The sequence below is a fragment of the Pseudovirgaria hyperparasitica genome (assembly GCF_010093815.1).
Source record: "Pseudovirgaria hyperparasitica strain CBS 121739 unplaced genomic scaffold EJ05scaffold_8, whole genome shotgun sequence".
Taxonomy (NCBI): Eukaryota; Fungi; Ascomycota; class Dothideomycetes; order Acrospermales; family Acrospermaceae; genus Pseudovirgaria; species Pseudovirgaria hyperparasitica.
In genome coordinates, this window is record NW_022985556.1 from 503113 (window position 1) to 530733 (window position 27621).

The 27621-nt window shown below is 53.1% G+C and overlaps 9 protein-coding genes across 9 annotated transcripts; 5 read left to right on the forward strand and 4 right to left on the reverse strand.

Moving 5' to 3' along the window:
• The first annotated feature begins 1252 nt into the window (after positions 1-1252).
• EJ05DRAFT_510838 (cytochrome P450) lies at positions 1253-3432 on the forward strand. Its single transcript, XM_033748205.1, has 2 exons — positions 1253-2488; positions 2541-3432. The coding sequence occupies exons 1-2, from the start codon at positions 1473-1475 to the stop codon at positions 3130-3132; spliced, it is 1608 nt and encodes a 535-aa protein (XP_033600437.1). The 5' UTR covers positions 1253-1472; the 3' UTR covers positions 3133-3432.
• Positions 3433-3755: 323 nt separating this feature from the next.
• Positions 3756-6023, reverse strand: EJ05DRAFT_500500 (glycogen debranching enzyme; the record flags this gene model as incomplete). The annotated part of the gene is made up of 2 exons (XM_033747003.1): positions 3756-5726; positions 5775-6023. The coding sequence occupies 2 exons, from the start codon at positions 6021-6023 to the stop codon at positions 3756-3758; spliced, it is 2220 nt and encodes a 739-aa protein (XP_033600438.1).
• Positions 6024-6873: 850 nt separating this feature from the next.
• EJ05DRAFT_510840 (uncharacterized protein) lies at positions 6874-8054 on the forward strand. Its single transcript, XM_033748206.1, has 3 exons — positions 6874-7017; positions 7084-7245; positions 7291-8054. The coding sequence occupies exons 1-3, from the start codon at positions 6933-6935 to the stop codon at positions 7620-7622; spliced, it is 579 nt and encodes a 192-aa protein (XP_033600439.1). The 5' UTR covers positions 6874-6932; the 3' UTR covers positions 7623-8054.
• A 1559-nt stretch (positions 8055-9613) lies between these two features.
• EJ05DRAFT_438997 (RNI-like protein) lies at positions 9614-11641 on the forward strand (the record flags this gene model as incomplete). Its single annotated transcript, XM_033741855.1, has 1 exon — positions 9614-11641. One exon carries the CDS (start codon positions 9614-9616, stop codon positions 11639-11641), a length of 2028 nt encoding a protein of 675 aa, XP_033600440.1.
• Positions 11642-11879: 238 nt separating this feature from the next.
• EJ05DRAFT_476274 (uncharacterized protein) lies at positions 11880-12811 on the reverse strand. The gene is made up of 2 exons (XM_033743992.1): positions 12429-12811; positions 11880-12292 (listed from the first exon to the last, which is right to left on the reverse strand). The coding sequence occupies exons 1-2, from the start codon at positions 12733-12735 to the stop codon at positions 12141-12143; spliced, it is 459 nt and encodes a 152-aa protein (XP_033600441.1). The 5' UTR covers positions 12736-12811; the 3' UTR covers positions 11880-12140.
• A 217-nt stretch (positions 12812-13028) lies between these two features.
• EJ05DRAFT_538254 (uncharacterized protein) lies at positions 13029-13766 on the forward strand (the record flags this gene model as incomplete). The annotated part of the gene is made up of 1 exon (XM_033749439.1): positions 13029-13766. The coding sequence occupies one exon, from the start codon at positions 13029-13031 to the stop codon at positions 13764-13766; it is 738 nt and encodes a 245-aa protein (XP_033600442.1).
• Positions 13767-14826: 1060 nt separating this feature from the next.
• EJ05DRAFT_492995 (secretory pathway Sec39) lies at positions 14827-17775 on the reverse strand (the record flags this gene model as incomplete). Its single annotated transcript, XM_033746085.1, has 3 exons — positions 14827-15910; positions 15964-16123; positions 16206-17775. 3 exons carry the CDS (start codon positions 17773-17775, stop codon positions 14827-14829), a joined length of 2814 nt encoding a protein of 937 aa, XP_033600443.1.
• A 913-nt stretch (positions 17776-18688) lies between these two features.
• On the forward strand, positions 18689-20797 carry EJ05DRAFT_528426 (MFS transporter; the record flags this gene model as incomplete). Its single annotated transcript, XM_033748911.1, has 2 exons — positions 18689-19707; positions 19784-20797. Exons 1-2 carry the CDS (start codon positions 19003-19005, stop codon positions 20795-20797), a joined length of 1719 nt encoding a protein of 572 aa, XP_033600444.1. The 5' UTR covers positions 18689-19002.
• A 448-nt stretch (positions 20798-21245) lies between these two features.
• EJ05DRAFT_373741 (putative TBP associated factor) lies at positions 21246-27460 on the reverse strand. The gene is made up of 4 exons (XM_033741170.1): positions 27244-27460; positions 27167-27184; positions 21640-27063; positions 21246-21580 (listed from the first exon to the last, which is right to left on the reverse strand). The coding sequence occupies exons 1-4, from the start codon at positions 27252-27254 to the stop codon at positions 21265-21267; spliced, it is 5769 nt and encodes a 1922-aa protein (XP_033600445.1). The 5' UTR covers positions 27255-27460; the 3' UTR covers positions 21246-21264.
• Positions 27461-27621: the final 161 nt, after the last annotated feature.

The following is a 27621-nucleotide window of genomic DNA, read 5'->3' on the forward strand; positions in this document are numbered from 1 at the left end:
GACTTGGATCTAGACTTGGTAGGTTGTAGAGAAGGTGGTGGTGGTGTTGTTGCTCGACATTTTCATTGGAGATATATCAAACACAGGCTCAGAAATGGAATATAGACTTGATATGCCCACTTCTGTTGAGTAATACTGAGAAGACAAATACCGAAGCGTTGATAAGTGTATTGTAGAATTATAAAATTGTTGTCGTTATAATTTTTGCTGATTTCTATCACACCTTCCTCCTCAAGCCTTGTCGTAGAAGAAAGGTATAATCTCACTTTGCATATATGGCAGAGGAGTACTATCTCGCTCAAAAATAGTTGTAGGCCATGAAGAAGACCTGAAATGACCAGTTCTGGACCACGGCAATACTACCGAACTTCTACTCTGCGATGGGTATCACGTTTCTTGTCGTAGACTGGACATGCTGACTGATCTGGATAATGTCATTGTGTCACTGTGAACTGGCATCGAACCATTCCTTTTGACGTACACTGCACGCTGTGAACCGACATCGAACCATTCCTTTTGACATACACTGCACGCCATGAACGCTGCTGAAAAAAGCAAAGTCTACAGCATCCAAGCATCCAAGCAATACACGCAGCTATAGAGAGGTTTACGAGACATTCCGTCGTTCATCGCCCTGAAGCGGAAAAGTTGTCGTAAAATTCTCCGAGTACCACACCATGATCGACAGCGGACTTAGACCCGGACATGCACATAGGCATATCATCAGATCACGCCTCTGACCCGGTCCATCGCAGTCCCTCGTGTTGGCTCGAGAACGTTGCAAACTCTAGCTTCGCAGTGAAAGCATTCATCGTGATGCCTTCTTATCACTGTGAGGAGAGTATCTATGTCGCTAGGATATGTGATCAGACTGGCGAATGCTACGGTGCTTCCCGAGGCTGCTATGTGTATCGGCCATGCTGCAGAAAAAATGAAGACAGTGAGTTGGATAGAGATAAACTTGAAGAAGTAAAGCAGCATGAGCCCCTGGGAACCCCGAACATGGAATTGTGAGCCTAGGGTTGATGCCTAAGGCATATATAAGAAAGACTGTCTGGCGACGGCGTTTCAACATCTTGAACCCTATTATCGTTATAGAATACATTTATCCTTCTTTCGGAGAAGTCCGGAGCATTGGAAACACGGTACCGCCTCGCAAACTATACCATGTTTGACCCAGCGCTGCAAGGACTGCACTAAGTGCACTAAATGATGAACCTCGGCAGCTTTCAAAACAAGCTTTATGCGAGAACTACAATGGATCGACTATGCATACATATAATCGAGCATACGGACCGGACCTCCTTTCAAGTCCAGTTCTGTCCGACACGGAATTTAACTAGGTAATCAGTCCGTCCACGATTGAAACATACAACTCCTGTCCAAGCACATGAATGACATGCTGAAAAGCAGATAAGGCGTGGTAATTAAGTGAAGATCTCGCCGTGCTCTTCTATATTTAATTACACAAGATGACGACTCGAAATGCGACAGTCTACATGACACTTCTGGCCTTCAGCCCTCCAGCAACAACTCTCGCGTGCCATCTCGCAGGTATCAATGTCATATCAGGAACATCCCTAGCGACAAAGACAATATGCCTGGTTGCGTATGCATTCATCCAATACAGCCTGGTGCTTCCCTACTTCACATCTCCCTTACGACACCTTCCAACGCCCCAAACAGACCGCTTTATCTGGGGCCATGGCGAAATCATGCTCGACCGGCCACCGGGCGCGAAGCTACTGCGTTGGATGAAGGAGATCCCAAATGACGGCCTGATCACTTTCCGAACGTTCTTCCATATTGGTCCGATCGTGCTTCTTACTCGACCGGATACGCTGATGCAGGTGCTTAATACGCATTCGTATGACTATGAGAAGCCTGCTCCGGCGCGCAAGTTTCTACGGAGAGTCCTTGGTGATGGCCTAATCAACGTGGAGGGTAACGAGCATAAGCGGCAACGAAAGACCATAACGCCGGCTTTCACGGGGCGACATATCAAGGATCTCGTGCCCTTGTTCTGGAGTAAATCCCTTATGCTTGGTGATGCAGTCGTAAAGACTGCAGCATCAAATGGAGGCATCATCGAAGTCTCAGCGCTGGCTTCGCGTGTAACGCTGGACATCATCGGCGCCGCAGGGATAGGCAAGGACTTCTCCACCACGGAAAACGCGGATCATGAGCTTGCGCAGAAATACGATATCATCACCGATACCAAGGGCAAAGGAAACCTAGTCCTGTACTTCGCCGTCAACCTTGTCTTCCCGCAATGGCTGATCCGGAAACTGCCGCTGAAAGCAAACGCACGAGTCGCGAATGCGCTCTTCGATCTGCGCAGGATCAGCAAAGACCTGCTCGCCGAGAAGAACAGAGATATGGAAGAGAAGACTGTCCAGGAGAAGGACATCATCGCCATCCTCATGCGTTCCGGCGTGTTCAACGACGACGGCCTCACAGACCAACTCCTAACCTTTCTCGCCGCAGGGTAAGTCCCCCCACTCATCATCATCAACTATATATACTCACCCACCCCCAAGCCACGAAACAACCGCATCCGCCCTGACATGGGCCACCTACCTCCTCGGCCGCCACCAAGCCGTCCAAGCCCGCCTCCGCACCGAAGTCCACCAAACCATCCCCGCTCTCGACCCCAACACCCCCGCAACCGCAGACCTAATCGACTCAATGCCCTACCTCGACGCCGTCTGCAACGAAGTCCTCCGCATCTACCCCACCGTCCCCGTCACCGCGCGCATCGCCGTGCGCCCGACGCAGATCAACAACACCCCGATCCCCACCGGCACATCCGTCATGATCTCGCCGTGGGCAACGAACCGCCTGCCCAGTCTGTGGGGCGAGGACGCGGAGGTCTTCCGGCCGGAGCGCTGGCTGGGCGAGGAGGGCAAGTGGGGCGGGGCGACGAGTGGGTATGCGTTTGTGACGTTTTTGCATGGGCCGAGGAGTTGTATTGGGCAGGGGTTTGCGCGGTATGAGTTGAAGTGTATGTTGGCGGTGTTGGTGGCGCGGGTGCGGTGGGAGTTGAGGGAGAGGGATGTGGAGCCGATGCCGGAGGGGACGTTGACGATTAAGCCGAAGGGGGGCATGGAGATTGTTGTTGAGGAGTTGTAGGGGGGAGGTTGGGCCTTGGATGGTCTCTTTGTAGGTTGGAGAAAGGGGATGCTGGAGATTAAGAACCTCGGGTGCGCAAGTTGCCTCTGGTGAAAAGCTGAGCTGATGGAGTATGCGGCTTGAAAAATTTCGATTGCGACATTGGCAATATTCTGGAAGCCAGATGTTGGACGATTAGTGATCAATATAAAAAGGGGTACGACACTTATCGCCACCAGCATTGAGTAGATGCAAAACGGTCAAGATATGACCTAGATGAGGATATGTATATTATATATGAATATGAATCAGCTAAAAGATTTTCACTATTTTCTGGCAGGAGCTTGCGTACTATATACTCACAAATTGATTGCAGAATTGCAGGTCTGCTAATAGAGGGTCTAATCTTACCAGCGACTAAATTGCCCACTATGTCAATAATTGAAAAATCGGCACAAGTATATATGTGCTGGAATACGGGTTGCTTGTTGGTTAAATGGACGTTATTATGATGATATTTTACTGTATAGCCTATACGAACAGAACAAGGGAAACGAGCAGTTAGTTAGAGAGGCGATTTATGGGTGCACATCCAGGACAATATATTTCTTTCAACTGTTTCCGTGCGCTGCATGAAAATTCCATCAGCGCCGGGTCCCTGAAAACTCACTATTCCGCCTCACAGCTAAGAAGGTCAAGCTCCACAGCTGTCGGATGTTACTTTCCGGTCTCGTCCCATCAGGAGGCGGCGGCAGACTGCCCAACGGCGTCGTCTCGAATCGGCCATCCGTATAAGTCCAACCCCATACCTCGCCGCTCAATTGATCTTCGTTATCCTCAATCAAGTCCCAAAGATGGTTATACGCGTCCATAATCTTCACATGCAGCATCTCATTCGCACAAAATTCCGGCTGCGAGTCAGAATTACAGCGATCAAGTTGTCGTTCCAGTCCGGCCGCCATCATGGCGAGCTGCCAGGACCAAATAACCGTGCCGTGATACGCGGAATTTGTAAAGTTCGTTGAGTACACCGGGTCTCCGCCGAATGCTGGGTTCGCAACTAGCAGGCCTGCATCGGTGCTCAAGCCAACGGGATAGGGCGCGAGGATGTGTGTCGATACTTGATCCATGAAAGCGGTGAGTTGGGCCTGGTTCGTGGAGTTGAGAAGGAAGAGCCGGAAGCAGTCGTCGGTGTTCATGACGCGGACTAGGTCTTGGTTGTTGTTGCCCTCGAGGGCGAGGGCGTAGAAGTTGATGGGGGACGTGAGTGTTTCTGCCTGTGACGGGAAGGAGAATTGATTGTCTGTGACGTAATCGGATACGAGGGACGCAGCTTCTTCAGTGTTGATAGTAATAGAAAAGAAATCTAGGGTTGATTCCTCCCAGATGTCTGCGTATCGACTAGCTAAGGTGCTCCATTCAGGGTGTTCCGGGAAGAAACCTGCAGTCGATAGCTGGGACAATGAGCGAAGAGCAGCTGGGACCAGCGCAGTGTTGACATCGTACGGAATGCGTCCACCTCCTATGCCATAAGTGGAATCACGCCACTGGCCGACAATCTGGTCTTCTTTGAGACGTATCAAATTATCACGAGTTTGACCGCCTGGCTGAGCAAAAGCTGCCGTTAGATCCATGATACGCTCGGCCGTGACCAAGGCCAGATCGCGGTAGGACATTCCTGCATTGTTGGGGTCTACAGTGGCCTTCGTCTCTAGGAAGTCGGCCATGCGTGCTCGTCCGATGGGACTACGGAGAAAGTAGTATTCCATCGTGATTGGAAGGAAGTAATCTGTGTCGATCATCTTGTAGTCGTACTGCGGGTCTGTTGACGTAATGTTGTTTTGAATATTCAAGTAGGTTGCATAATCACCAATCGTCTCTTCGTGGCAGACACTGCCGTCAGTCGAGTTGACACGCTCCAATACAGCTCCAATGACTGCTTCGACGGCACTGTCTTTTCCTTCGCTTAGTACTGGTTGCAATAAGAGCATTGCTATCATTGTGTCTCGACCGAAGTACGTAAGGAACCGCCATGTCCCTGCCAAGAGCTTGTCCGTATAGGACAGAAACGATAGAGAAACAGCCTGATCTGTAGCTTGAGAGAGCAAAGCATAGGACGAAGGATTGAGAACCGCGTCAGGGCTGATCCGCTCGAGCTGTGGATAGTCGAAAGTTGCATTAAATTGATAAGTACCGGACTCGAAAAATAAGGTCCCGTTGTCAGTTTTAATCCCAGCATCCCCGACTGGTGTGAACGATAACTGTGTAGTTGTGACATTGTCGAGCCATGTCCTACTGATGGATACTCCAGAGTTTGCAATCTCCTCAATTATCAGGGCATCTTGAATGATAGGGTACAGGAGACTTGGACCTTCGGTAAAGTCTCGCATTGTCCGTATACTTCCAAGGATAGGAATGGTCAACACAGCAGACGAGTTCAATCTCACATATCCGGCTACCCCAACGACCGGATTCCTGGAAGAGCCTGACTCGTACACACCCTCGATCGTATTTCCTGATGGCATTTCCTCCAGTTGAATCGTCAAACTACCATTTACGCCATCTTGGGGTTGGAAGAATGCAAGAAGGCCACTATTGCCAGAGGCCCAAGCAACCTGATGGAATCAGAAATTGACAGGATAACACATGCCCTTGAAGCTTACCAGAAGCCGTGGACTAATAAAAGTCAAATTGCTATCATCAAGTGGGCTCGTCACTACCACGTGAGAGCTGGAGTGACAATCCCCGTAGAAATAGTTCTCGTAAGGTCCGTCACTAAGATGCAATCTTGTTGGCTCTTCTATACATTCTACACCGCCATTTGGAAGTATTGGTGTGCCTGTCGGGTTTGGGGAGTCGGTCGTAGATGTTGTCGGGTAAACGAGCTGGTTGTTCACACATCTATACGCCATGAGTCCATATTTTGCTCAGAAAATCTGCGTTACCATACGAATACATGCTAGGTAAGTAACAGTCCTCATCGCATCGCAGTGTTGGCTGTCCCTCGATGACCGGGCATAGAAAGCCGCCATCATAGCAAGTATACTACCCATTACTAACATCAGCACGAGGCTTCATTACTCTCACTCATATATACTCACTAACGATGTGTAATAGCGAGCTGGACCACAGTCAAGAAGTTGCTCTACTGCCTGTGGGCTTGCTGCGATTAATGAAAGCTGGGATACAGCTAGTAATGCTATAATTGAGAGGCTCATCTTGACTATCAGTATGGATGAGGAAATATATGAATCTTATGGAATAGGAGAAGTCGAAGCTCATCGACCTAGAAACTGTGCTGAGCGTATGCTTCTAGAAGTAGAGGAGCACACCGCAGCTATGTGACAGCGGTTGGTTACCATCGAGCACAATATGTCGGCAAACAATGATTATAGTCACTTATAGCACGCATCCTGCCGCCTCTTACGTACATGTCCAAGATCTGCTTAACGGCACTGGAAGAATCGAGGCGAGCTAGAGCCTTGGAAGGTCAACTTATTTCGGATCAAGAATGAAAAGTGCGGGGTACAACTGATGATCGAATAATATGTATCCATTTCAGAGTTCTGATTTGCATGCAATCCCACGATAGATCGGGCTGAATGATCGATTCTAGTGCGACGACAAAATGGAATTGAGATGCTTGAAACAATGCAGTTCAGATGGATATGCGGCGTGCTTGAAGCTTCCGTGATTGACCAATCACAAGTCTGCTTGGCGCTGTCACCAACAAGGCTCGACCGGGTGTTGCACAAGATCAACAGGAGTTGCTCGCCGCATCTTTGATATTGCAAAGCTCTCAATACTAGCACGTAGCCAAGATGAGTGCGTACGCAGCCAGGCCGATGCCATCGTCGGTGAAGGTAGTACAGTGCATTGGAATCACGTCTGCCGCGTACCTGCTAGGTAAGAGTGTAACGGATTCCATCCTCAAGAGTCTTCGCGACGAATAGACTGATGATTGAAGGATAGGCCAAGTTGTGACTCTCAGTACTTGCGCGATACCAGCAATTCTGCAAGCTCCAGCGCCCCTGGCTGCCAGACAATGGGTGACCATGTTCGTGCGCGCAAGAGCTCTCGGCATCGCCGTTACTGCGATCCCCGTAGTCGCCTTCTCATGGTTGGCTTGGAAAGGCGAGTGCGTTTGTCTCATAGAGTGATTAATTCTGACCTTTTCAGACGGCTTGCAGCCTAGAAACTTCAAGCTCTACTTGACTGCCGCCCTTATGCACTTTCTCGTCTTCCCATACACTATGCTCGTCATCCTTCCTACGAACAACAAGCTTGAAGAGAAGGCTCAAACTATGTCAGATAATGAAGTCGAACCTTCAGCTGCGGAGGCTGGTATTCAAAAGGAAGAGACGGTTCATGCCTTGGTTGACAAATGGGGCTTGGTTGCGATAGGCAGAGCGGTCCTCGCTGGAGTCGGAACTGTATGTGGACTCATGGCCACTGTAAAACAGTACGATGTGGTCATAGTTGACCTTGCCTCCCTGGCCAAGCCCGAGTGATTCATATGAAAGGCAAGCCAAAGGACTCGCGCGAACGACTGTCAACGACTGTGAAATGAACAGATTGATACCAGGATTTGAACTGTAAGATAAGGAGAGAGTATTACAGCCAGTAGTGGTTGCTATTGAGATAGCGCATTCAAGCGCGGCGATGCCAAACGGAGTCGTCCGACCTGAAGTCGAAGTGCTAGTATTATAGTAGTGCAACCCGTAAGTTTGGCCTTGTAGTAAATCCACGAGCATATGCCACGCGAGCAAGAATCACATACAAGATAACATATGTAGTGCTTACAAACGTCATATTCAGTGCATATTTAATCTCTAATATTTCCCAGCTAGAGACATGCATGGATATCTAGTTATTCACGATTGTTTCAATCAAATACAGACAAATACTAAGACTAAGTATTACGGATATTTACTTAATGTTCGATTGCATACTATTGCACGATATGAGGTGCAAGTGCGGCTACACAGAGACGGACTCACCGTCCCGTTTCGAGTCATCCGCACCAGGTAGAGAGTACATCACTGCTAGTGGTAGATAAGCTGGCCATCAAGTGAGCACGAGGGCAGCCAAGTACGACATAAGAGCAGCTCATGATCATCAGGCCGTGATGATAGCCCACGTTGAGGTTAAGACATGATGAGATAGCGACCTGCAACAAAGTTCAGCTGCTTCATGATCAGGGCGAGACTTATCTCCAGCCGAAAGATGGATGGTGGCGCTTTCGCGTGCCACCGTTGCACCTGTGGTATTTAGGCCATCTGACGGGCCCAAAGTAGCAGGCTTCTAGAACTATTTGGTCTCTTTACTGGTCGACCAGCGTCTGACACTGACAGCCCCTGACAGCCCATGTGGCAAAGGGTGCAGTCCCTTAAAAGTGTCCCAAAGATGCATCATTGCTTCTTGAGGTAGTTACAGTTGCAGTCCTACAGCTAACGTAAATCTCCTGTCTAGAACCCTTGGTAAGAGTTCGAAAGAGCAGTAGTGGATAACAAACTCAGTGACTCCGTGGATGCCCTGGTCTAGAGACATGTCTGACTACAGCTACCCAACCATATCTGATCTTTCTAGGCGACTCTCCGATATGAGCTGGCTGTAAACTGAATCCAAGTAGCATGAATCTTCGTTAGTGGTCCTTGGCTGCACTGGCCATTGGTGCCAGTAATAGTAAGCGACCGAAAATGTCCAAAATGGCTCACGAGGCTGGCGAGGATGTAGCATGTGCCCAAGATACGATATGCGATATGTGAGTTATCGCAAGATGGCGAGATAGATCATCATCATTTTCAAGGACAGAAGAAGTCATGCTCCCCCATTGCGTTATCAGACCTTCAAGGACTCTGTTCACAACACCACTGTCCTCCTCCTTGTCTCGTTTGCCGGGCGGAAGACCGTGCACCTATCGGCTTATCTTAGTGTCAGCCTGGTGTTGTGGCTGGCCCCGCCCCCGGCCGCCAGGACCATTGAATGTTCGTTCCTTGGGATTCAATCAGCATTCATTTGTCCACTCCGTACCAACATCTCTTACTTCTCGGCCACTCTATACCTATGTGTTGTACCTCTCCAGCTCCCTGATTCTCCGCTTGCATAATATCTTCCGGTAAGCTTTCTTAAGCCCAGGAACAGCATTAGGACCCTTAAACATCCTGCTACCCCCCATATAAGCATTCACGCAGGTGCTGAGAAACAACAGTACTCCACACTTCTTGGTCCTCGAGCCTCTACAGCCTGTCCCACGTCCTTCTACATGCGTGCTTGGAAGGCTCTTCGCTGAGCCGCATTCAGCTTTGGCTTCGACTCTCTTACAGCAATTACCTATCGACCCCTCGAAACCCTCCCAAGCCTCGTCCGAGACATCGGGTGATCAAAAGCCGCAATACACATACTCAAGATGCAAGCCATATCCTTCACTCCTGTCATGGAGGAGCCTTCCGAAGAGGCAGCCCCAGAATCTCCTCAAAACGGTTCGGCACCAGGCACTCCCATGGACGAGCAACCGAAGCCCAAACACCGGCATCGCCTCATGAGAGGTCTATCGCGAATGTCCTCGTCACCGTCTCTGGCGAAGCTCACGCGATCACGAAGCTCTTCCAATCCGATATACAGAGCAGGTGACAGGGGCTCAATGTCATGCGTATCTTTGGCATCTGCCTCGCCATTCGGATCGTATGGCAGCTATGCCTCAGAACTGTCTGCCGGTTATTCTACTGCTCCGACTTCAGTACCAGGGACGCCTGGTCCAGAGCTCCCGCTGTCCACAAAACCCAGACTACATCTCTTTGCCGCAGATCGACCAAGAACCGCTACTATGCCGTCCGACATAATCGCCTCGGCTCGTATGAACGCCTTCGACGAAGCGGACTACTTTAACCTGCCGGTACAAAAAGCTTCAAAACCTTTTCCTCGTCGACCGAACTTCAACTTCTGGGAAGACATGCCGTTCGAAGTGCGTCTGGAAATCTTTCGCTTCCTGCGACCGAGAGAGATAGTCCAGTGTTCCGCAGTCTCCAAGTCCTGGCACAAGATGTGCTACGATGGTCAACTTTGGAGCAGACTAGACGCATCTGAATACTACCGTGATATCCCAGCCGACTCTTTGGTGAAAATAATAACTAATGCTGGACCGTTCGTACGAGACCTCAACCTGCGAGGCTGTGTACAACTTCGCGAACGATGGAACTCCAAAGGTCTAGCAGATGCCTGCAGAAATCTAGAAAATTTCTCTCTGGAGGGCTGTAAGATTGACCGGGCGTCTGTGCATTGTTTCCTACTTCAAAACACTCGTCTTGTCAGCATTAACTTATCCGGCCTTCAAGCTGCGACAAATGCCGGACTAAAGATTGTTGCCCAACACTGCCCCAAGCTCGAGGAGCTGAATGTCTCATGGTGCCAGAACATAGATGGCAAAGGCATCAAGAAGGTCGTCGAGTCATGCGCCAACTTGAAAGAGCTCCGAGCCGGCGAGACTGGTGGATGGGATGATGTCGACCTCACGCACGAGATATTCAAGCGCAATACACTGGAGCGACTGGTGCTCAATAATTGCGACTCTCTTACTGATGACTCGCTCTCTGCGCTCATGATTGGTATCGATAGCGAGATTGATGTATTGACGGAGAGAGCGATTGTACCTCCTCGCAAGCTCAAATACCTGGACTTGAGCCGATGCCGCCCAATCACAGACAAAGGTGTCAAGACCATGGCTCATAATCTCCCATTCCTTGAAAGTCTCCTGTTGAGCAAGTGCTCCTCTCTGACTGACGATTCTGTATCCGAGGTTCTCTCGACACTACCAAGCCTCGTCAACCTCGACCTCGAAGAACTCGAGGAACTGACAAGTGCCTCGCTTCAAGCTCTTGCTGCTGCACCCGGCCGTGAGCAGCTTTCTCATCTCTGCATCTCATATTGCGAGAACATCAGCGACACTGGCGTTCTCCCAATTCTTCAGCATTGCCCACGTTTAGCATCAATCGAGATGGACAACACCCGTATCACCGATCTCGTGCTCATCGAAGCTGCAGCGACCATGGCTTCGCGGAATAGGGTCGCTCGGGGACTGTATAGTGGTGATATCCCAACGATTGGAATGCGCCTAGTTGCATATGATTGTGCCAATATCACGTGGTCCGGCATCAACTGCATCCTAACATGCAATGCTCAAGAGACACGCGCTACTACTCAAGGTGGCAAATCGACCTTCCCGAGCCAGATCATTGGACTCAAGTGTTTCTATAATTGGCAGCCAACAGTGGACGAACATACCAAAAGGGTGATGCGCGGAGATTTTGTCGCGGCCACAAGGCTCTGGAGAAAATGGCATGACTGGATGTTATACCAGGAAGAAGCAGCGGCTGGTGGGAATACTCGAGCACGTCGACGAAGGGCCCGACGTGCGGAGGCAGCACATGCAGAGGAAGAAGAAGCTGCAGGCTCTGGAACTGGACCTGGTGCTGGACGCCGGAGGAGAGCGAGAAGTGGACCTGCGGCCAGCAGTGGCTGCTCTATGATGTGAGGGACATCACGGTGTGTTTTCTCGACACATATATTTTCTTTGGTTATCCCTCCTGTCCTTCCAGCGATCCCGTCGGTCTGTATTAGACGCAGACTCCCTACGCACATGGCTACAAACATGTCGCATTTTCTTTCTCAACATTTTCTTGAGTATGGTTGGCATGAACGAAGAGCACAACGGGCGTTTAGATCTGATAAGGAGGATCACAATGGCGGCGCTGGGCTGGCGCTTACGGATACGGCATTCTTTTCGTTGTATAGGCGCCTGGCGAATGCAGCTTGGCGTGCCATCTTTCGGGTATCTGTATCTACGGTCTAGTAGATAGATAAATTGCATACGGACTTGTACATCCATTTAATCGCACATGACTGAATCGAGCGCAACATGCGAATGATGCAACGTCCATTACAAGTCAGACCAGACCCCCCGATCCTTTGTATAGATAGAAAGGTTTGGGCGAAGTCGAGACCGTAACAATTCATTTATGGAAGCTTCTCCTCTACCTTGCATCGACCTTGATGATATGATACCCTTCCTTCGACTTGGCCGTCCCAATCCACATATTCCCGCCCTGACTAACCGGCAACCACAGCGCAACATCGGTGAACTCGGCCATATTGCCCACCTTGGATATCACGCCCAACGCACCACCTGCAACACACCATATAAGCACTCACTACAAAACCTCTACCTACGTACTGTAGACCCTAATGAAATAAAATCCCAAAATGCCCCCCCTCCCCCTTTCCCAAAGAAAAACAACATCAGAAGAGCGAAGGAGACATACCATTCTTCTTCTTCTCCTCCGAGTACTTCTCCACCACAGCCGCCCAGTCGGTCCCAGCACGTAGCTCCTCAAGTGCGCTGCGCATGGGTCCTTCCTTGGACGTGAAGATGCCGCTGCATTTGGCGGATTGGACGCCTTTGAGCGCGCTGATCTCCGGGTATTCGTCGTGCCAGAGTTTGGGCGCTTTGGCGTATTTGGCGTCGAGGGTGTCGATTATTGTTAGGCCTTTGTTGCTGGATTTGGGATTGGTGGTGGTGGTGGTTGTTCTGGATTTGGTGTCTTTGGGCTGGGGCTTGGGTTTGGGCATTTTGGAGAGGATTTTGGGGGGGGGTTTGGGTTGGGGGTTTGATATAGATGGTTGGAGGGTTGGAGATGGAAGTGTATGGAGTGGGGTTAGGAGGGAGGAGTGGGGATACAAGGCGGACATGGCAGGGATGTGTGATGGTGCTGCGCCAGGCATCAAGGCAGCACTTCGTCATTGAGGGCTATAAAAAGGGTATTATCCATTTTGACGACTTCATAAACCAAGTAAAACACACACAACGCAAACCACAAAACACCACATCACCATCTACATAGAAACACCACCACCCTCCCAAAATGCCCTCTCCCCCTCCCACTCCCTCCACCCCCCTACCCCTCCCCACCCTCCCCAAAACCATAACCTACCACCCAACCTTCCTCACTCCCACCGAACAATCCACCCTCCTCTCCTCCCTCCCCCAAACCCACTGGATCCCCCTCTCCAACCGCCGCCTCCAAGCCTGGCCCTCCCCCCTCACACCCACCACATCCACCCTCCTCACCACCACCCGCCTCCCCCCCTTCCTCACAGACCCAATCCTCCCCCGTCTAGCCCAACTAGGCATCTTCAGAAACACAGCCCACGGCGCACCAAATCACGTCCTGGTCAACGAATACGCACCAGGCCAAGGCATCATGCCACATGAAGACGGGCCGGCGTACGCGGGCGTTGTGGCGACGGTTAGTCTGGGGGGCGCGGTCGTGCTTGAGATTTGGGGCAAGGGGGATGGCGAAGGGAGTGCAGACGAAACCAGCATAGTAGAAGGAGAGAGGAAACCCCTCTACCGCATCCTCCAGGAACCTGGCTCCCTGCTCGTCACCACGGGGGAGGCATACACGGACTACCTGCACGGCATCGCGGCTGTCGAGGTCGACGAGGATGTAAATGAGGCGTCGATTGCGAATTGGCATGTTTTGGGGGATCGGGGGGCGTATGCGGGGGGCAGGAATGTGAGGGGTACGAGGACGAGTTTGACGTATCGGGATGTGCTGAGGGTGAGGGATGGGAGGCGGATTTTGGGGTTGAGGGGGTGAGCGAGGATGGATAATCTGGTGCTGAGGATGTGGAGAGAGTGTTTCTGGGATGGGCGTCGCTCGATGCGCTCGAACTCGACGACTACTGAGCCTCACGACACTCCACACCACACACGACGAACCAGACATCCAACATCCAAGCACAACATCCAACCCCTTCCACGACCCAAAGACCCATACGCCCTTGAAAAACATCTATAAAACCACACCAGAGCACATCTCACACCCAAAACAGGCGTTCTCGTCAAACGCATTCCGACCTCGCCATACATACATACCTACCTGCCTCCCTACCTCCTCCAAGCCCCAATCTAATCCACTCCAACACCCAAACCCAACAACGAAGAAACGGGAATCTCACTCACTCACTCACTCACTCACCCATCCCCAAAACCAACAATCCCATCAACACCCAACATCCGCGGCCAACATCGAAACCCCGTACTAACCCCCATGCCAAGCACGCGGAGCTCTACTGATACCTTATACAACGAAAACAGTCCATCATCTACGAACCTTGACATGAGGTCGAGGGTCGATATATACCATCGAGAATAAATGGCGATACGTAGTAATAGCGGGAGATGACTGATGACTTATGATTACGGTTGCGGCGCACGGTATGATATATGGCTGATAAGGTGGATGTATATCTGGTTAGGTGGACGTATGATATCTGGCCGAGGGAGTGTGTTTGGCTCTTTATAAAATTGGATTGAATTGAGTGGGAGGGAGGACAGAATGGGATGTGATGTACGGCGATGAGATGGGATGGGTTGTAATGCGATATGCAGCAACATACCCCAACACACCGTATCGAGCGCCCTGACTACACATAGAAGAAGAAGAAGAAGAAGACGACGCAGTGCAAAGACAAAAAGCTCCAGACAGAAGACAGCAGAAAGTCACACGACGACGCAACACTCTCTCATTGCCCATTCTACACCTAATATAAACATGTTCCCACACACACACCGAGACCACAACGCTAACCATTCACTGCCCCTTCCCAAGTTCAATACAACGGCACGGCATCACATCACATCATATCTCATCCTCATCATCTGGGCTGCTCGTCATGAACGGGCGTCGCACCAAGCACCCACCCCAACCCACTCGCCAGCGCGCGCGACCCGCCCGTCACCGTACTCGCAAGCATATCCCGCTTCCTCACCCTCATCTCCTCGCTGCCCTCCATATCCACACTGTCCGTCGACATATCTCTCTCATGTGCCTGTTGCTGCTGCTGTTGCTGCTGCTGCTGTCCAGCCGCCCGCTTCGCGCCCATGCCCGCCGTGCGCGAAAACGCGGCCGCGGCACCCCTGGCCACATCAAAGAGGCCCATTGGCGCCTCTTCGACGGCGCCTCTGCCCACCTCTCTGCGCGGCTGGATGTGCACGCTCTCGGCAAAGGCGCCGGGGAGCCGGTGGTCAGCGTGGTCGTCCCAGCTCTCTTCCTCGGCCTGCTCGCGGGCGAGGCATTCGTTCATTTCGGCTTCGACTTCCATGTAGACGGATAGGATTTCGGCTAGGGCGGAGGGTGGTGCGGCTAGGAGGGATTGCGAGAGGAGGTCCATGCGTTGTTCAAGGCGGCGGAGGTGGGCTGAGGATGTGAGGGTGGCTGAGGAGGATGGGGTGGAGTGGCGGCCGGCTATGAAGGCGGCGCGCCAGGAGGATGTGTCTTTGGTGGATCCGGTGTTTGTGTCTGCGTTTGTGGGGTCGGGGGTGGAGACGCCGGGCATGCGGTTGACGACATAGGAGTAGGCGGTTTCGAAGTCGTCTTCGCGAAGGGATGCCTCGATTGTCATGCCGAGAACCCGCTGCTCGGTGGCTTCTTTTTGTGCGGATATTGAGGAGGATTGAGATGGAGAGAGAGAATCAGGGGCTGCACCAACACCAGCGGCGATGAGGTTGCAGCCGATCTCCATAAGGTCGTCTAGCTTGGTGTACGATGAGGGATTCTGCTCGAGGAGGTCGTTGATGAGGGACAGGGGGTCACTTCGAATGCGTATGCTAACTGGCTGGAAAGGAACGCCTCGCTGTTGGGTCAAGGAGTAAAAGGACAGGGAGTGTGTCGCAGAGAGGAGAGCTTCTGTCCGTTTGAAGGCATCTGATCTTGGGAAGTGGGGCTGGAAGGTAGCGATTCTATGCAGCAATTAGATTTAACCCTTTATATGCCAAGTAGATCTAGGACTCACATTGTAGAGACTTTCTTCATGTTGCCTCTCGTGCGATTTCCATTGCTGGCGGTGTCGTAGTACTGCAGAGCGACTTCTAAGATGACATTTTCAACGTCGCCCAACGAAAGTGTCTGTTCTCGGGGTTGTTTGACATATGTCGTAAGCACAAGCTCATATTCTTTTAGTCACAGTCAGCATTCATTCGCCCCTAGATTGCTGCCTGAATCAAGCAATATTCGGAAGTGGCAGGGGTCACTTACGTCCTCCATTCAGAAAGGCCCTCAGGATCTCCCGTTCGAAATTCTCCCGTTTGATCTTCCCAAAGATGCCGAATCCTTCTTGTATTGCATCCTTCTGACCGACCAGACCCCAGTTCCAGAGCCAGATCAGCTGTTTCCTCAGGACTTCCCACTTGTGACTCCACTTGTGGCTCTCTTTGCCCACAATCTCGCCCGCGCCGTGCAGGATCTTCTGCAGCATTTGAGTTTGCTCATCTTCTTCACTGTGGAAACGCATATGGGCGACATTCTTGATGGACATACTATAGCCGAGATTGGCCAGGGTGTATGCCGAGTAGATGAAAATCTGCAGGAGCGCAAAGGTCTTGATATTGGGAGAAGTGAGCGGGTGCTCCTTATCCAACAAGGAATCAGGCGAAAGCGCCTTTGGTGACGTGTTGTGCATGATAGAGGTGGCGTCTTCGATTTTGGGCAGCATTTCAACACTTGTGGCAAGATCAGGCGGGGGCTCAAAGTCCATCAGACTTGCCAGTCGCACGAGCAGTGAATGTGCGCCAGAGATGGTGTCGGCAGTGTCGGCTTCGACAGCATACGCGGTTGCAAAGGCAGCCTGCGCATACCGCTGTTCCAGTTGTCTCTGTGAGTCTTCGGTCAAGTAATGCGGGGACTGCTCGTAGCCCCCTAGGTCCACGTCTCCCGGGCCGTCCCACTCTTCTATGCCCGCTATGACGACAGTGAAGTTCGCTGCAGCCTGCTCGACCAGCCACTTGAATGCGTAGTCCCAATCTTGAGCTTGCGCGGTGTCAAGACTGGACGAATCGCCGTCGTCTCTGCCTGCAGAAATGGCATGACGATGCTGGTCGTTGGTAATCTTCCGCCGTTTACGGTCCGATGATCCATACACCCATGGACCGACGAGGCCACGGATATCTCTTGCGATGTTGTTCGGAGCTTCGGCACGGGTGGGCCCAGGCTTAGGCTTGAGAGCGCGCGAAAGCAAGAGGTTGATAGCTTTGGTGCCTCCAAGGGTCACAAACGAGTCGAGGGAGGATTCGACCGCGTGATCTGGGTAGTATTCGTACTCCTGGCGAAGGAGAGGGAGGCAGGCGGATATGAACCATGTTTTCAGGTACTGTGAGTACTCGAGGAAGGGCGCAACGAGCTTCGGGACGAGGTCGAAGAGGCCGGTTTCTGAGTGAATGCGATGCGCGCGATGGATGAGGAAGTTTGTCAAGTCATCCGTGCCCTCGTGTGTATATGCATAATGTGGTAGTGGAAGCAGTTGAGCCTTGTTAACCTTGGATCGTGCTTTTTTGTCGGAGACGCCATTCAACGCCGAGAAGTCAAGGTCCCCGGCGGTGGAGTCGGTGTCGAACTGGCCGGATATCAACTCTGAGCAGAGCGGGACATAGGCGGAGGGATCAATGCTCTCGGGGAGGTATGTGAGGATGATGCGCAGGACGAGGGGGGTACTCAGGTCGGTATGACGTGCGCGAACGACGGCTCGAAGGGCAGGTATGTTGGCATCGGAGGCATAGCGTATGGCGAGGAGCACACACTTGGGCGGAGAGAGGTGCTGGAGTGTATCCATGATCGAGCAGTTGGGCGGGTGAGAGAGTGCGAGGCCATTCCAATGTTTGGTTTTGCATCGTCGAAGACTTGGATGCCACGATTTGTGGTATCAACATCGGGCGCAAGCCACATGCTTCAGCCACATGCTTCAGCCACAGCTACAAGCCACAAGTCAATGTCAACCTCCGGTCCAGACAGTACTGTGAGCAGCGTATTTCTCAGTCCATGAAGTCAACATCGCATGTATCTTGTAGAGTCCAGACCACAATCACAACCACAACATCAACTCCACTGACACCCCAGACTTCCAGTAGTGCAGCCAAAACCCCCACCCCAGATCATGCACATCAGACACGGCACACGATACTCAGACGGTACAAGTCAACAACAAATGCATCGAATGTTCAGCGTCACCGCCACGAATCGGCCCGTTCCCCGCACCATTTGCCGACACAATGGCCGTCCGCGGTGTTTGAATCTCATCGTAAATCCCTCGTATTATCTCGAGTCAGGGGCAGCTCAGTGACTACTTGTTTCGGCACAGGAAGAACTATTCGAGGAAAGTCATGTCAAAAGTTGTGGTTGAAAGCTGTCAAAACTACTGTGGATGGACGGTGACACGTGCAAAACGCAACAACCGCAAGCTCGGCCGGGAAATCCGGGTCGAAGGGCCCACACGGCGGGTCACGGTCACGGGTCACGGGTCACGCGACGCCGCCTCTGCCCGGAAGCGAAATTGACGTCTGACGAGACGAGACGAGGTACAACTTGAAGACGAGAGACAAGAAACGCAGAGTCGACAGTCGAGCATTCAGTTTCATCTTTCAATCCAATAAGGCCGTCTTAAGCATCGTCTTCCATGCTAAGCAAGGAGGAGCCGACTACCACTCAATTGCCGAACATCACCACCTTTTGCACCCCACCACCGAACAAAACACCACCTACGTCTCGTCAGGCTTCTGATAAGCGCCCATCCCAGGCTTCTAGACTCCAAGTCTCCTCCCCTAGACTCCCGTCTTACGCCGTCGGCAATTGGGACGCTCGCGACTCGTTGTCCCAGGGCAAAGAGCGACAAGGCTGCGCTTCCCCGTGGGTTCCCCCCGCATTCAGGATCTGCAACTCTGCATTCGCTCTATAAATCCTACCTGACGCCCCCCCACCAACAGGTCCTGCTCAAAGGTCCTGCGCTGGCCCTGGACTGTACCTCAGCCCTTCAAGTCAAGCCGCCGTTGCAAGCAGCCTCAGCATGGCGACGACAACAACGACGACGACCAAGACTGGAGAGGCCATTGTGCCCCAGGAGCATCCCGTCACTTCCAATGACAAGGCCAGGGACCTCATGGTCGACGGCGCCCGCGCCGCCACCGACAACGAGCACAACATGACGCTCATGCAGGGCATCAAGCTGTATCCCAAGGCCGTCGCGTGGAGCATGCTCATCTCAACCTGCATCGCCATGGAAGCCTACGACCTCTGCCTCCTCAACAACTTCTTCGCGCTCGACCCGTTCAAGCGGCAGTTCGGGCAGCCGCTCACCTCCGGCCCGGACGCGGGCAAGTACGAAATCACGGCGCCGTGGCAGGCCGGCCTGACCAACGGCGTCGTGGCCGGCGAAATCATCGGCCTGCTCATCAACGGCTACGTCTCCGAGCGCTTCGGATACCGCTACACCGTCATGGCCTGCCTCACCCTCATCCTCGCCTTCACCGCCATCTTCTTCACCGCCACCACCATCGAGCAGCTGCTCGTTGCCGAAATCATCGCCGGCATCCCCTGGGGCGTCTTCCAGGCCCTCACCATCACCTACGCCTCCGAGGTCTGCCCCGTCGCCCTCCGCGGCTACCTCACCACCTACGTCAACTTCTGCTGGGGCCTCGGCCAGGTCATCGGCGTAGGCGTCATCAAATCCCTCTCCACCCGCGACGACGAGTGGTCCTACCGCATCCCATACGTAAGTCCCCCCTTTCTTTTCCCACCCCCTTTCCTCTTCTCAAACCCAACACTAAACCTCCTCCCCCCAAACACAGGCCCTCCAATGGATGTGGCCCATCCCGCTCCTCATAGGCGTCTTCTTCGCCCCCGAATCCCCCTGGTGGCTCGTCCGCAAGCACCGCCTCGCCGACGCCAAAGCCGCCCTCCTCCGCCTCACCAGCCCGGCGCGCCTCCCCTCCTTCAACCCCGACGAAACAATCGCCATGATGGCCCACACCACCGCGCTCGAAGCCCGCCTCACCGCCGGCGCCTCCTACACAGACTGCTTCCGCGGCACCGACCTGCGCCGCACCGAAATCATCGCCATGTGCTGGGCCATCCAGAACCTCTCCGGCAACTCCTTCTCCGGCTTCTCAACCTACTTCCTCCTCCAGTCCGGCCTCGACCAATCCACTTCCTACTCCTTCGCCCTCGGCCAGTACGCCATCAACATGGCCGGCGTCTTCGCGGCTTGGGCCCTCATGAGCCGCGGCATCGGCCGTCGAACGCTCTACATCGCCGGTCTCGCAGGCCTCACCACCATCCTAACAACAATCGGCTTCCTAGCCCTCATCCCCTCTGCCCACCGCCCCCGCGCCTCCCTAGCAACAGGCTCCCTAATGATCCTCTGGGCCGCAATCTACCAACTCACAGTCGGCACAGTCTGCTACTCCCTCGTCGCAGAGCTCTCCACCCGCCGCCTCGCCATCAAGACCGTCGCGCTCGGCCGCGCAGCCTACAACGTCATCTCCATCATCTGCAACATTCTGACCCCCTATATGCTCAACCCCGGCGCCTGGAACTGGCGCAACTATGCGGGCTTTTTCTGGGCGGGGTCCTGCGCGCTTTGTGTGGTTTATGCGTATTTTCGCATTCCGGAGCCGAGTGGACGGTCGTTTGCTGAGTTGGATTTGCTTTTTGAAAAGGGGGTTAGTGCGAGGGGGTTTAGGGGGGCGGTGGTGGATGTTTTTGAGGAGGGGGGGTTGGATGAGGGGGTTGTGGGGGCGTTTGGGAGGAAGGGTAGTGTTGCTGGTGGGGTGGGGGTGGAGAAGCAGGAGTTTGCGGTTTAGGTTTTGGGGTGGTTGAGAGGGGCATATGTGTGGACTTGGGATGTATGACACTTCGAGTATGCGTCAGACGGGAAGGAAGAGTATGGTAGTAGCATGGATAGTTGGATACAGAACACACGCATACTACACGGGCACAGCACAAAATGTACACACCTCATGCTGGGAGATGAAAACTTGTGTGAGTTTGTTCACTATATATATATATACACGCAATCCCGCATGTCGCGGTGCATTCATCCATCCATCCATCCATCCATCGCTATGCTACTGTTTACGCAACACACATCACGTTCCCCTATTCATATCATACACCCACAAACCCCCCAATCCATCCGTCCACAAATCCATACATACATGCATACACACACACACGCACGAACGCACGTCCAAAGCAAGCAAGCCCTCCACTCCCCCCCAAAGAACACCCTAAACACCCCACTACAAGCCCACCCTACTTCAAGCCCACCCTACTTCATCCCCTTCAAAAACCCATCCAGGTTAAACTCCTCCTCATACTGCCTCTCATCCCACAACTCGCCAATCTCATCGAGAAAGCCCTTCTTGCCCTTCTCGCGCAGCTCGCCCGTGGCGTCAACGGCGTCTTCGGCGTTGACGAGCGCACCATCACTGTCCTGCTGGTTCTGGTAGGCGGCCGGGCCGTCGGCGGAGGAGTCGGTGGAGATGTTGAAGAGGTCGAGGATCTGGTCTGTTTCCATGGTGCCGAGGCCGGCGTTTTGCTGGTTGACGACGGTGGAGGCGACGTCGATCTTGAAGCGTTGGAGGCTGCATGGGTTGTTAGTGAATGGGGTACGTCATAGGGCAAGCAAGCAGAGGGGACCTACCTCAAAATCTTCTCCTCCAGCGTCCCGCGCGTCACGATCCGGTACACGTTCACGACCTTCTTCTGGCCGATGCGATGCGCCCGGTCCATGGCCTGCATGTCCTTCTGCGGATTCCAGTCGTGCTCCACAAAGATAACCGTGTCTGCCCCCGTCAGGTTCAGCCCCAGCCCACCCACGCTCGTCGTCAGCAGCAACACATCATAGCTCGGGTCGCTGTTGAATTTATTCACAATGTCTTGCCGCTTCGAGGACTCGACCGAGCCGTCCATGCGCAGGAATTGCACGGATGGCAGCAGTTTGGCGAGCACTTCGCTCTGCACCATGTCGAGCATTTCCTTCATCTGGCAGAAGATGAGCGCGCGGTGCTGGGACACGGCGGAGCTGGCGGAAGGAATGTCGGTGACGCCGTGCGTGGGGTCGGACGAGGGCGCGCCGATGCCGCAGTCGACAAGCAAGTCTCGCAGTGCCATCAGCTTGGGTGCGTGCACGGGGTCTTTCAACGTGGTGCCTTGGGCGCGCAGGTATGCTTGTGTTTGGGCATAGTCTTTGTGGCCCTCCTTCATGACAAAGGCCGGCGAGTTGCAGAGCTTGCGCATGTATTGCAGGGCCTGGAAGATGTGTTTCTTGGCCTCTTTGTCCGACGCGCTGGCCTGTTCGGCAATAGCCTTGCCTTGTGTCTTGGTGAAGTTTTCGAAGAGGCGCTTTTGCAGGTCAGACAAGTCGCAGTAGTAGTTTTGGAGGATCTTGGGCGGCAGGTCGTTGAGGACTTCTTCTTTGAGGCGGCGGAGCAGGAACGGGAGGACTTGTTTGTGCAGGGCTTCAATCGCGAGCGCGCCGGCTTCTTGTTCTTTGGAGGACGACTTGCTGAATCTGCTGGCGGCGATGGGTTTGGCGAAGCGGTCTTGGAACACCTTTTCAGTTCCGAGAAAGCCGGGCATCAGGAAGTCGAATAGTGACCAGAGCTCCAGCACGTTGTTCTGGATAGGCGTGCCGGAGAGGATCAGCCGATGATTACTGGCGAGTTGCTTGACAGCAACGGTCGTCTTTGCTTTCGAATTCTTGATCAGATGGCCTTCGTCAAGCACGAGATAGTTCCATTGAAGCGGTCGCAGCACATCGCTATCATTGCGAGCAATCTCGTACGACGTAATGACGATATCCACGGATTGCAGTCTTGACCGCACCTTGGCACGCTCAACCGGCGGTCCAACATAAGCAGCCGCAGTGAGGAAGGGCGCATACGTCTTGATTTCTTGTTGCCAATGCCCGGACAGGGTCGGTGGGCAGATGATGAGGGTGGGCAGACGCCTGGAATCGGGCGACTGTGTTTTGGCGTGCTCTTCCGCCCGCATGTGATGATCGCTGGCCACCATACAAAGTGTTTGTAGCGTTTTGCCAAGCCCCATGTCATCGCAAAGAATGCCATGTAGGTGATATCTGTTTAGGAAGGCCAGCCAATTGACACCTTCTTGCTGGTAAGAACGAAGCTCTGCCTTGATTGCGACAGGAACCTCAAAAGGCTCGACCTTCTTCGCGTCGAGCATCTGTGCAATGAACTTTCGCTCCTTCTCCCGACCCTTGAGCAGTTCTTCGGACAGTCCCGGTGGATCCGGGATTCCGGCTTCGAGCGGAACGAGCTTCACCAATGTGGCGAACGTGGTTGTTGCAATAAGACGGACATCGTTGTCTGCATCACTCATGCGACCGAGGACAGGAACTATGAGGAATATGACGTATGGAAGTATGCCATCCTCCATGACATGGATTAAGTGGTACACGCATTCAATCGAGCCCTGCCGACAGTGAAGGTCAACTGGATTGCTGATGGAAGGCAACACCTTCTCCACGAGCATCGTAATGGCGTCCACGGTCATGACGCTGCATATTGTGGCGAAGCATTTCGCTGCTGCATATCTCAGAACGGCCAGTCTCGATTGCAGAGCCTTTGTGATGAGCGGTAGGAGTTCTTTGACGAAGCCATAAAGGTCCGGATGGAATTTGCCAATCAGAGCTCGCAAGGTAGAGAGGCCATCGACAGTTTCCTGGCCGAGTGTTGAACCACTATCTGCAATGTCGGCTGGTAGATCGGCTCCAGAGAAGGTCTGGTGGATCGGGGACTCGATCAGCGTCCGCAATATAGGGATCTTATTGAACAAGTCACCGCCGTAGTTTCCGACGAGTTGCTCCAGAGCCTCTCTGGCACCTCTGCGTGTGATTCTAGCTTCCTTCGCGGCGAGTTCAAAGGCGACCTGGTCTGGGTGATCGCGAATGTCCTCTTCTTTCCTCAGGGATAGAATACCACCGCCGATGTCTGCATTGGGGTGGAACTCGGGCGTCTCGGCTGTCTCCATGCAATAGAACTTGACAAGGTTGCCCACAACCTTCTCCACAATGACACGTTTGCCGGTCTCAGCAACATGTTGGATCATCTTGGCAATGGCAGCAGCAGACCGCTTCTGCAATTCCACGTTTTCCTCTTTTTTGACACTGTCCATCATGCCCCTGATTGTTAGCGCGGGCTTCTTTGGAACAGCTTGAAGTGCGACGACTGCAGAGGCTGCGGCTGCCCTAATCCTGGTATCACGAATTTCTTTGACCTTCCGTGCATCCTTCGAGGCGATCAGGACCTCCTCACGCGCGGTCTTGAGAGAGGCTTGGGCGGTCATACGAGCGCCAGGAGCCATACTCTTGAAAAGCCTATCCCAGTCTGGCCCGGCAAGCTTTTCGCCGTCGGCGACTCCAAAGGCAAATTTCGGATTAGCAGCTGGATCGCCTTGAACAACGGCAGCAATCATAGGTGGAGATTTAATCTTCCCTTGCTCCACAAAGGTGTTGAGGAGGGATTGGCATTGCGCACGCAGGACGTGGAGATAGCTGGTAAGATCCTCGTAGTAGACTGGACGCTCGTCCTCGATCATGGGCCGGAGTTCATCCGCAAACGCTCTCGAAAGGTCATCTGCTTGCGACATGGCTCTTCCGTATTCTTCTGTAATCATGGCGGCGATGAGTTGGGTGCTGGACTTTGACGACTTCAGATGCGGTATTACGGCTTTGGAGAAGGCTTCAAAGCGCGATGCGGCAGGCCACACGGCCATGGCTTTACCCAAGGCTTGAGCGGACACGATCTTGGAGCGGATCAAGACATCTACACCAACAAGGTCAACGTCACCTTGGATCATCGGTCCATCAATGTTGTGGCGAGATTCTGGAGGTGATGGCTCGTCTTTTCCCTTGGACGACTTCTTCCGCCCTCTCTTCGCTGGGACTGGCTCAGGGGGAGGAGAAGTCTTTCGCGCAGAGGGATGGGAAGGTAGCGAGAATGTCTGACCGGATGGACGTATGAATAAAGCCGCTTCCATAGGTATCGGATGCCTTGAAACACCAATGGGATGGACGGTGAGCCGGATGAGAGGATCCATGATGGGCCCAAACTCTGCGGCAAATACTTCAGGCCCTTGCGCAGACAGAGCATCAACAAGAGCTGTCCAGACCTGGAGCGATAGCTTGAGGACTGGCTCGTTCCGCTCTACCAGCAAGTTCTGGTATATCAGACGAAGTGCCTTTGCATTAATCCATCCAGTGGTGCCCTGACCTTCAATGTCCAAGAATGTAAGTAGAGCACGGAGCACTGCCGATCGTACGCTCGTGATGGTGTGGCGGAGAAAGGGATATAATCGTGGCACGAGTTCTGCAAAAGACTGTTCCTCGTCCTCGGCGGCGTTCTTCTTCATCGCGAGCAATACTTCTGGGAAACTACACAGCTTGGCGAGAAGATCCATGACCGAGCCAGTACTGGCGCTCAAGTCGTCGCTGAGATTCGAGAGGCATTCCCAGACAACGTGTATCAAGCTGTCGAGCTTATGAGGACGCAGTGTGACGAATTCCCTGGCGACAGGGATCAACGTCGCTGCACCCACGGCCCTCACATCATCGTCAAAGTCGCTCAGGCCTCTCATGACGGCCGCCAGGATACCATCGACAAGCTCAGCATCCTCGAGCAAGAGATCGGCACGCACGGCGACGAGATAACGCATCCCAATCATGCCGCCATGCGAGGCCTGCCAGATACGCATCGTGTCCTTGGTTTTCTCTTCCATGACAAGACTGTATAGAATCTTGTAGACTCCCTTGACCGATGCAAGCGACAGATATTGAGCCAGGGAACCCAGAGTCTGACCGACAGTCTCTCGAATAGGGGCCACGACGTTGTCAGAAACATAGTCGCCAAACCGGTCCAACATGAAGACGCAGCAGATGCGGCAGGCCAGATCGTCCAGCCATCTCTGGTTGAGGATGTCGTTCTGCGACCTTGACTTGGCCTGCCGACGTCCCGCGCCCGCACCATGAACACGAAGAACTTCTCTCAAGCCCATCGCTGCACCGTGCCGGATCTCCCAGTTCTGGTCAAAGAGGTCCACGGTCAGGATTTCGCACAAGCGTTCGTATGGCCACTCGTCGCCTCGCTCTTCTGCTTCAGTCTGGATAGTCGACTTCTCTGGAGGAGGGAGACCCTTGAATTCGGCAACGAGTTTGGAGTCGTCATCACCACCTTTCCTGTCTAGGGTAAAGTAGTCGCTGATATCTTTGGGATCATCCTCGCTGTCTTCGCGCTTAATCTCCTGTTTCACGGGATGAGGGGTGGCGGCGTGCGAGCTGGCCGGCGTTTGCGGCGTGTCCGACGCCATCTTGCGCGGCCCTAGATCCATGACCTGTACTTTGTTTGCTTGCTGGTGCAAGTCCTTTTTAGCCTTTCGCTTGAGCATGTTCAGTTGCCGCTTGCTTAGTGAGTTGCCATTTTCGTCTATTGGGGTAGCCAAGGCAGGGGTAGGAGAGCTCCCTCCGTCGGGTTTTGAGATGCTGTCTTGCCTTGAGATTGAGGTGTCGAGTCTGGGAATGGCAGGTGTCTGCATCGCAATATCGGTCTCTGTGATGAGCTCTTCCTCGTTGTACTCGCCACCAAGACCCAATCGCGAAGTCAGACTCTTCTTTTGATGGGCCAGGCGTTGTGCAGGGTCCATGGCGGCGAGCTTGATGTCATATTCCTTGCCAGCACTACCGAGCAGAGGCTTGCCAAACTTTAGAATGGACTGACAGTCGAGGGTACTGAGCTGGAGCTGATCGTCGGACAGGGGCAAGGATGCTTCGTCCTCGTCTTTTTTGATGGTTGATCCATTGGAGCCATTGCTCTCGTGCTTCGTCGTCGAGTCGCCATCGTCAGCATTGGGGTCGAACTTTTCGGCATTGTCAACGATGCCGCCGATTGCCTTGGCAGCAGCAGTCCGGGTGTCCCAGTTCTTGGACCGGAGATATGGGATGACTCTGGTCAGAAGATTGAACAGCTCATCTGGGTGCTGCTTCTGGACATCTGCAAGTTGCTGGGCCGCAGTGTTGCGAATGAGTGGAGTACTACCGGTCTCTAGAAGTCTGCAGAGTGGTTAGTAAGACAGCAAGGCATGGATTGGAGTCAAGGGTATGTCAGGCAGGGTATGTCAGGGTCAAGACAAAAGCCTGGGGTGGATAGACTCACGTGACAAGACGATCTAGTCTATATTAGGATTAGCGTAGAGCCAAGACGAAGCGGCAGAGCTAGCATGTAACACGCACCTTGAAGCCATCCTCTACCACGGAAGCCACACGCGTCGCGTACGTAGCCTGGACTGGCGGCGATGGTTTTAAACAGTCACTTGCAAGCATGCAGCAGCGACATGTGTACGGCTGGAAAGTGTTGAGCAAGATGGGCGCGCGACTTGGAGAAAGACGAACAGCGAACAGCGAACAGCAGAGATGAGTGTCGCAGCGTCACGAATGGTTGTGAGGAGGAGGGTGCAAAGAGAGAAGTTGGAAGCACAATAGTCGTTAAACATGCATCAGAATCCCAACAAGAAACACCATGCGAAAGACACGACGACGCAAGGGAAACGAAAAAAAGAGGAGAGAAAAGGGAAGAAAAGAAAGGGGAGTATGTCTTGTCGCGTCGCGTCG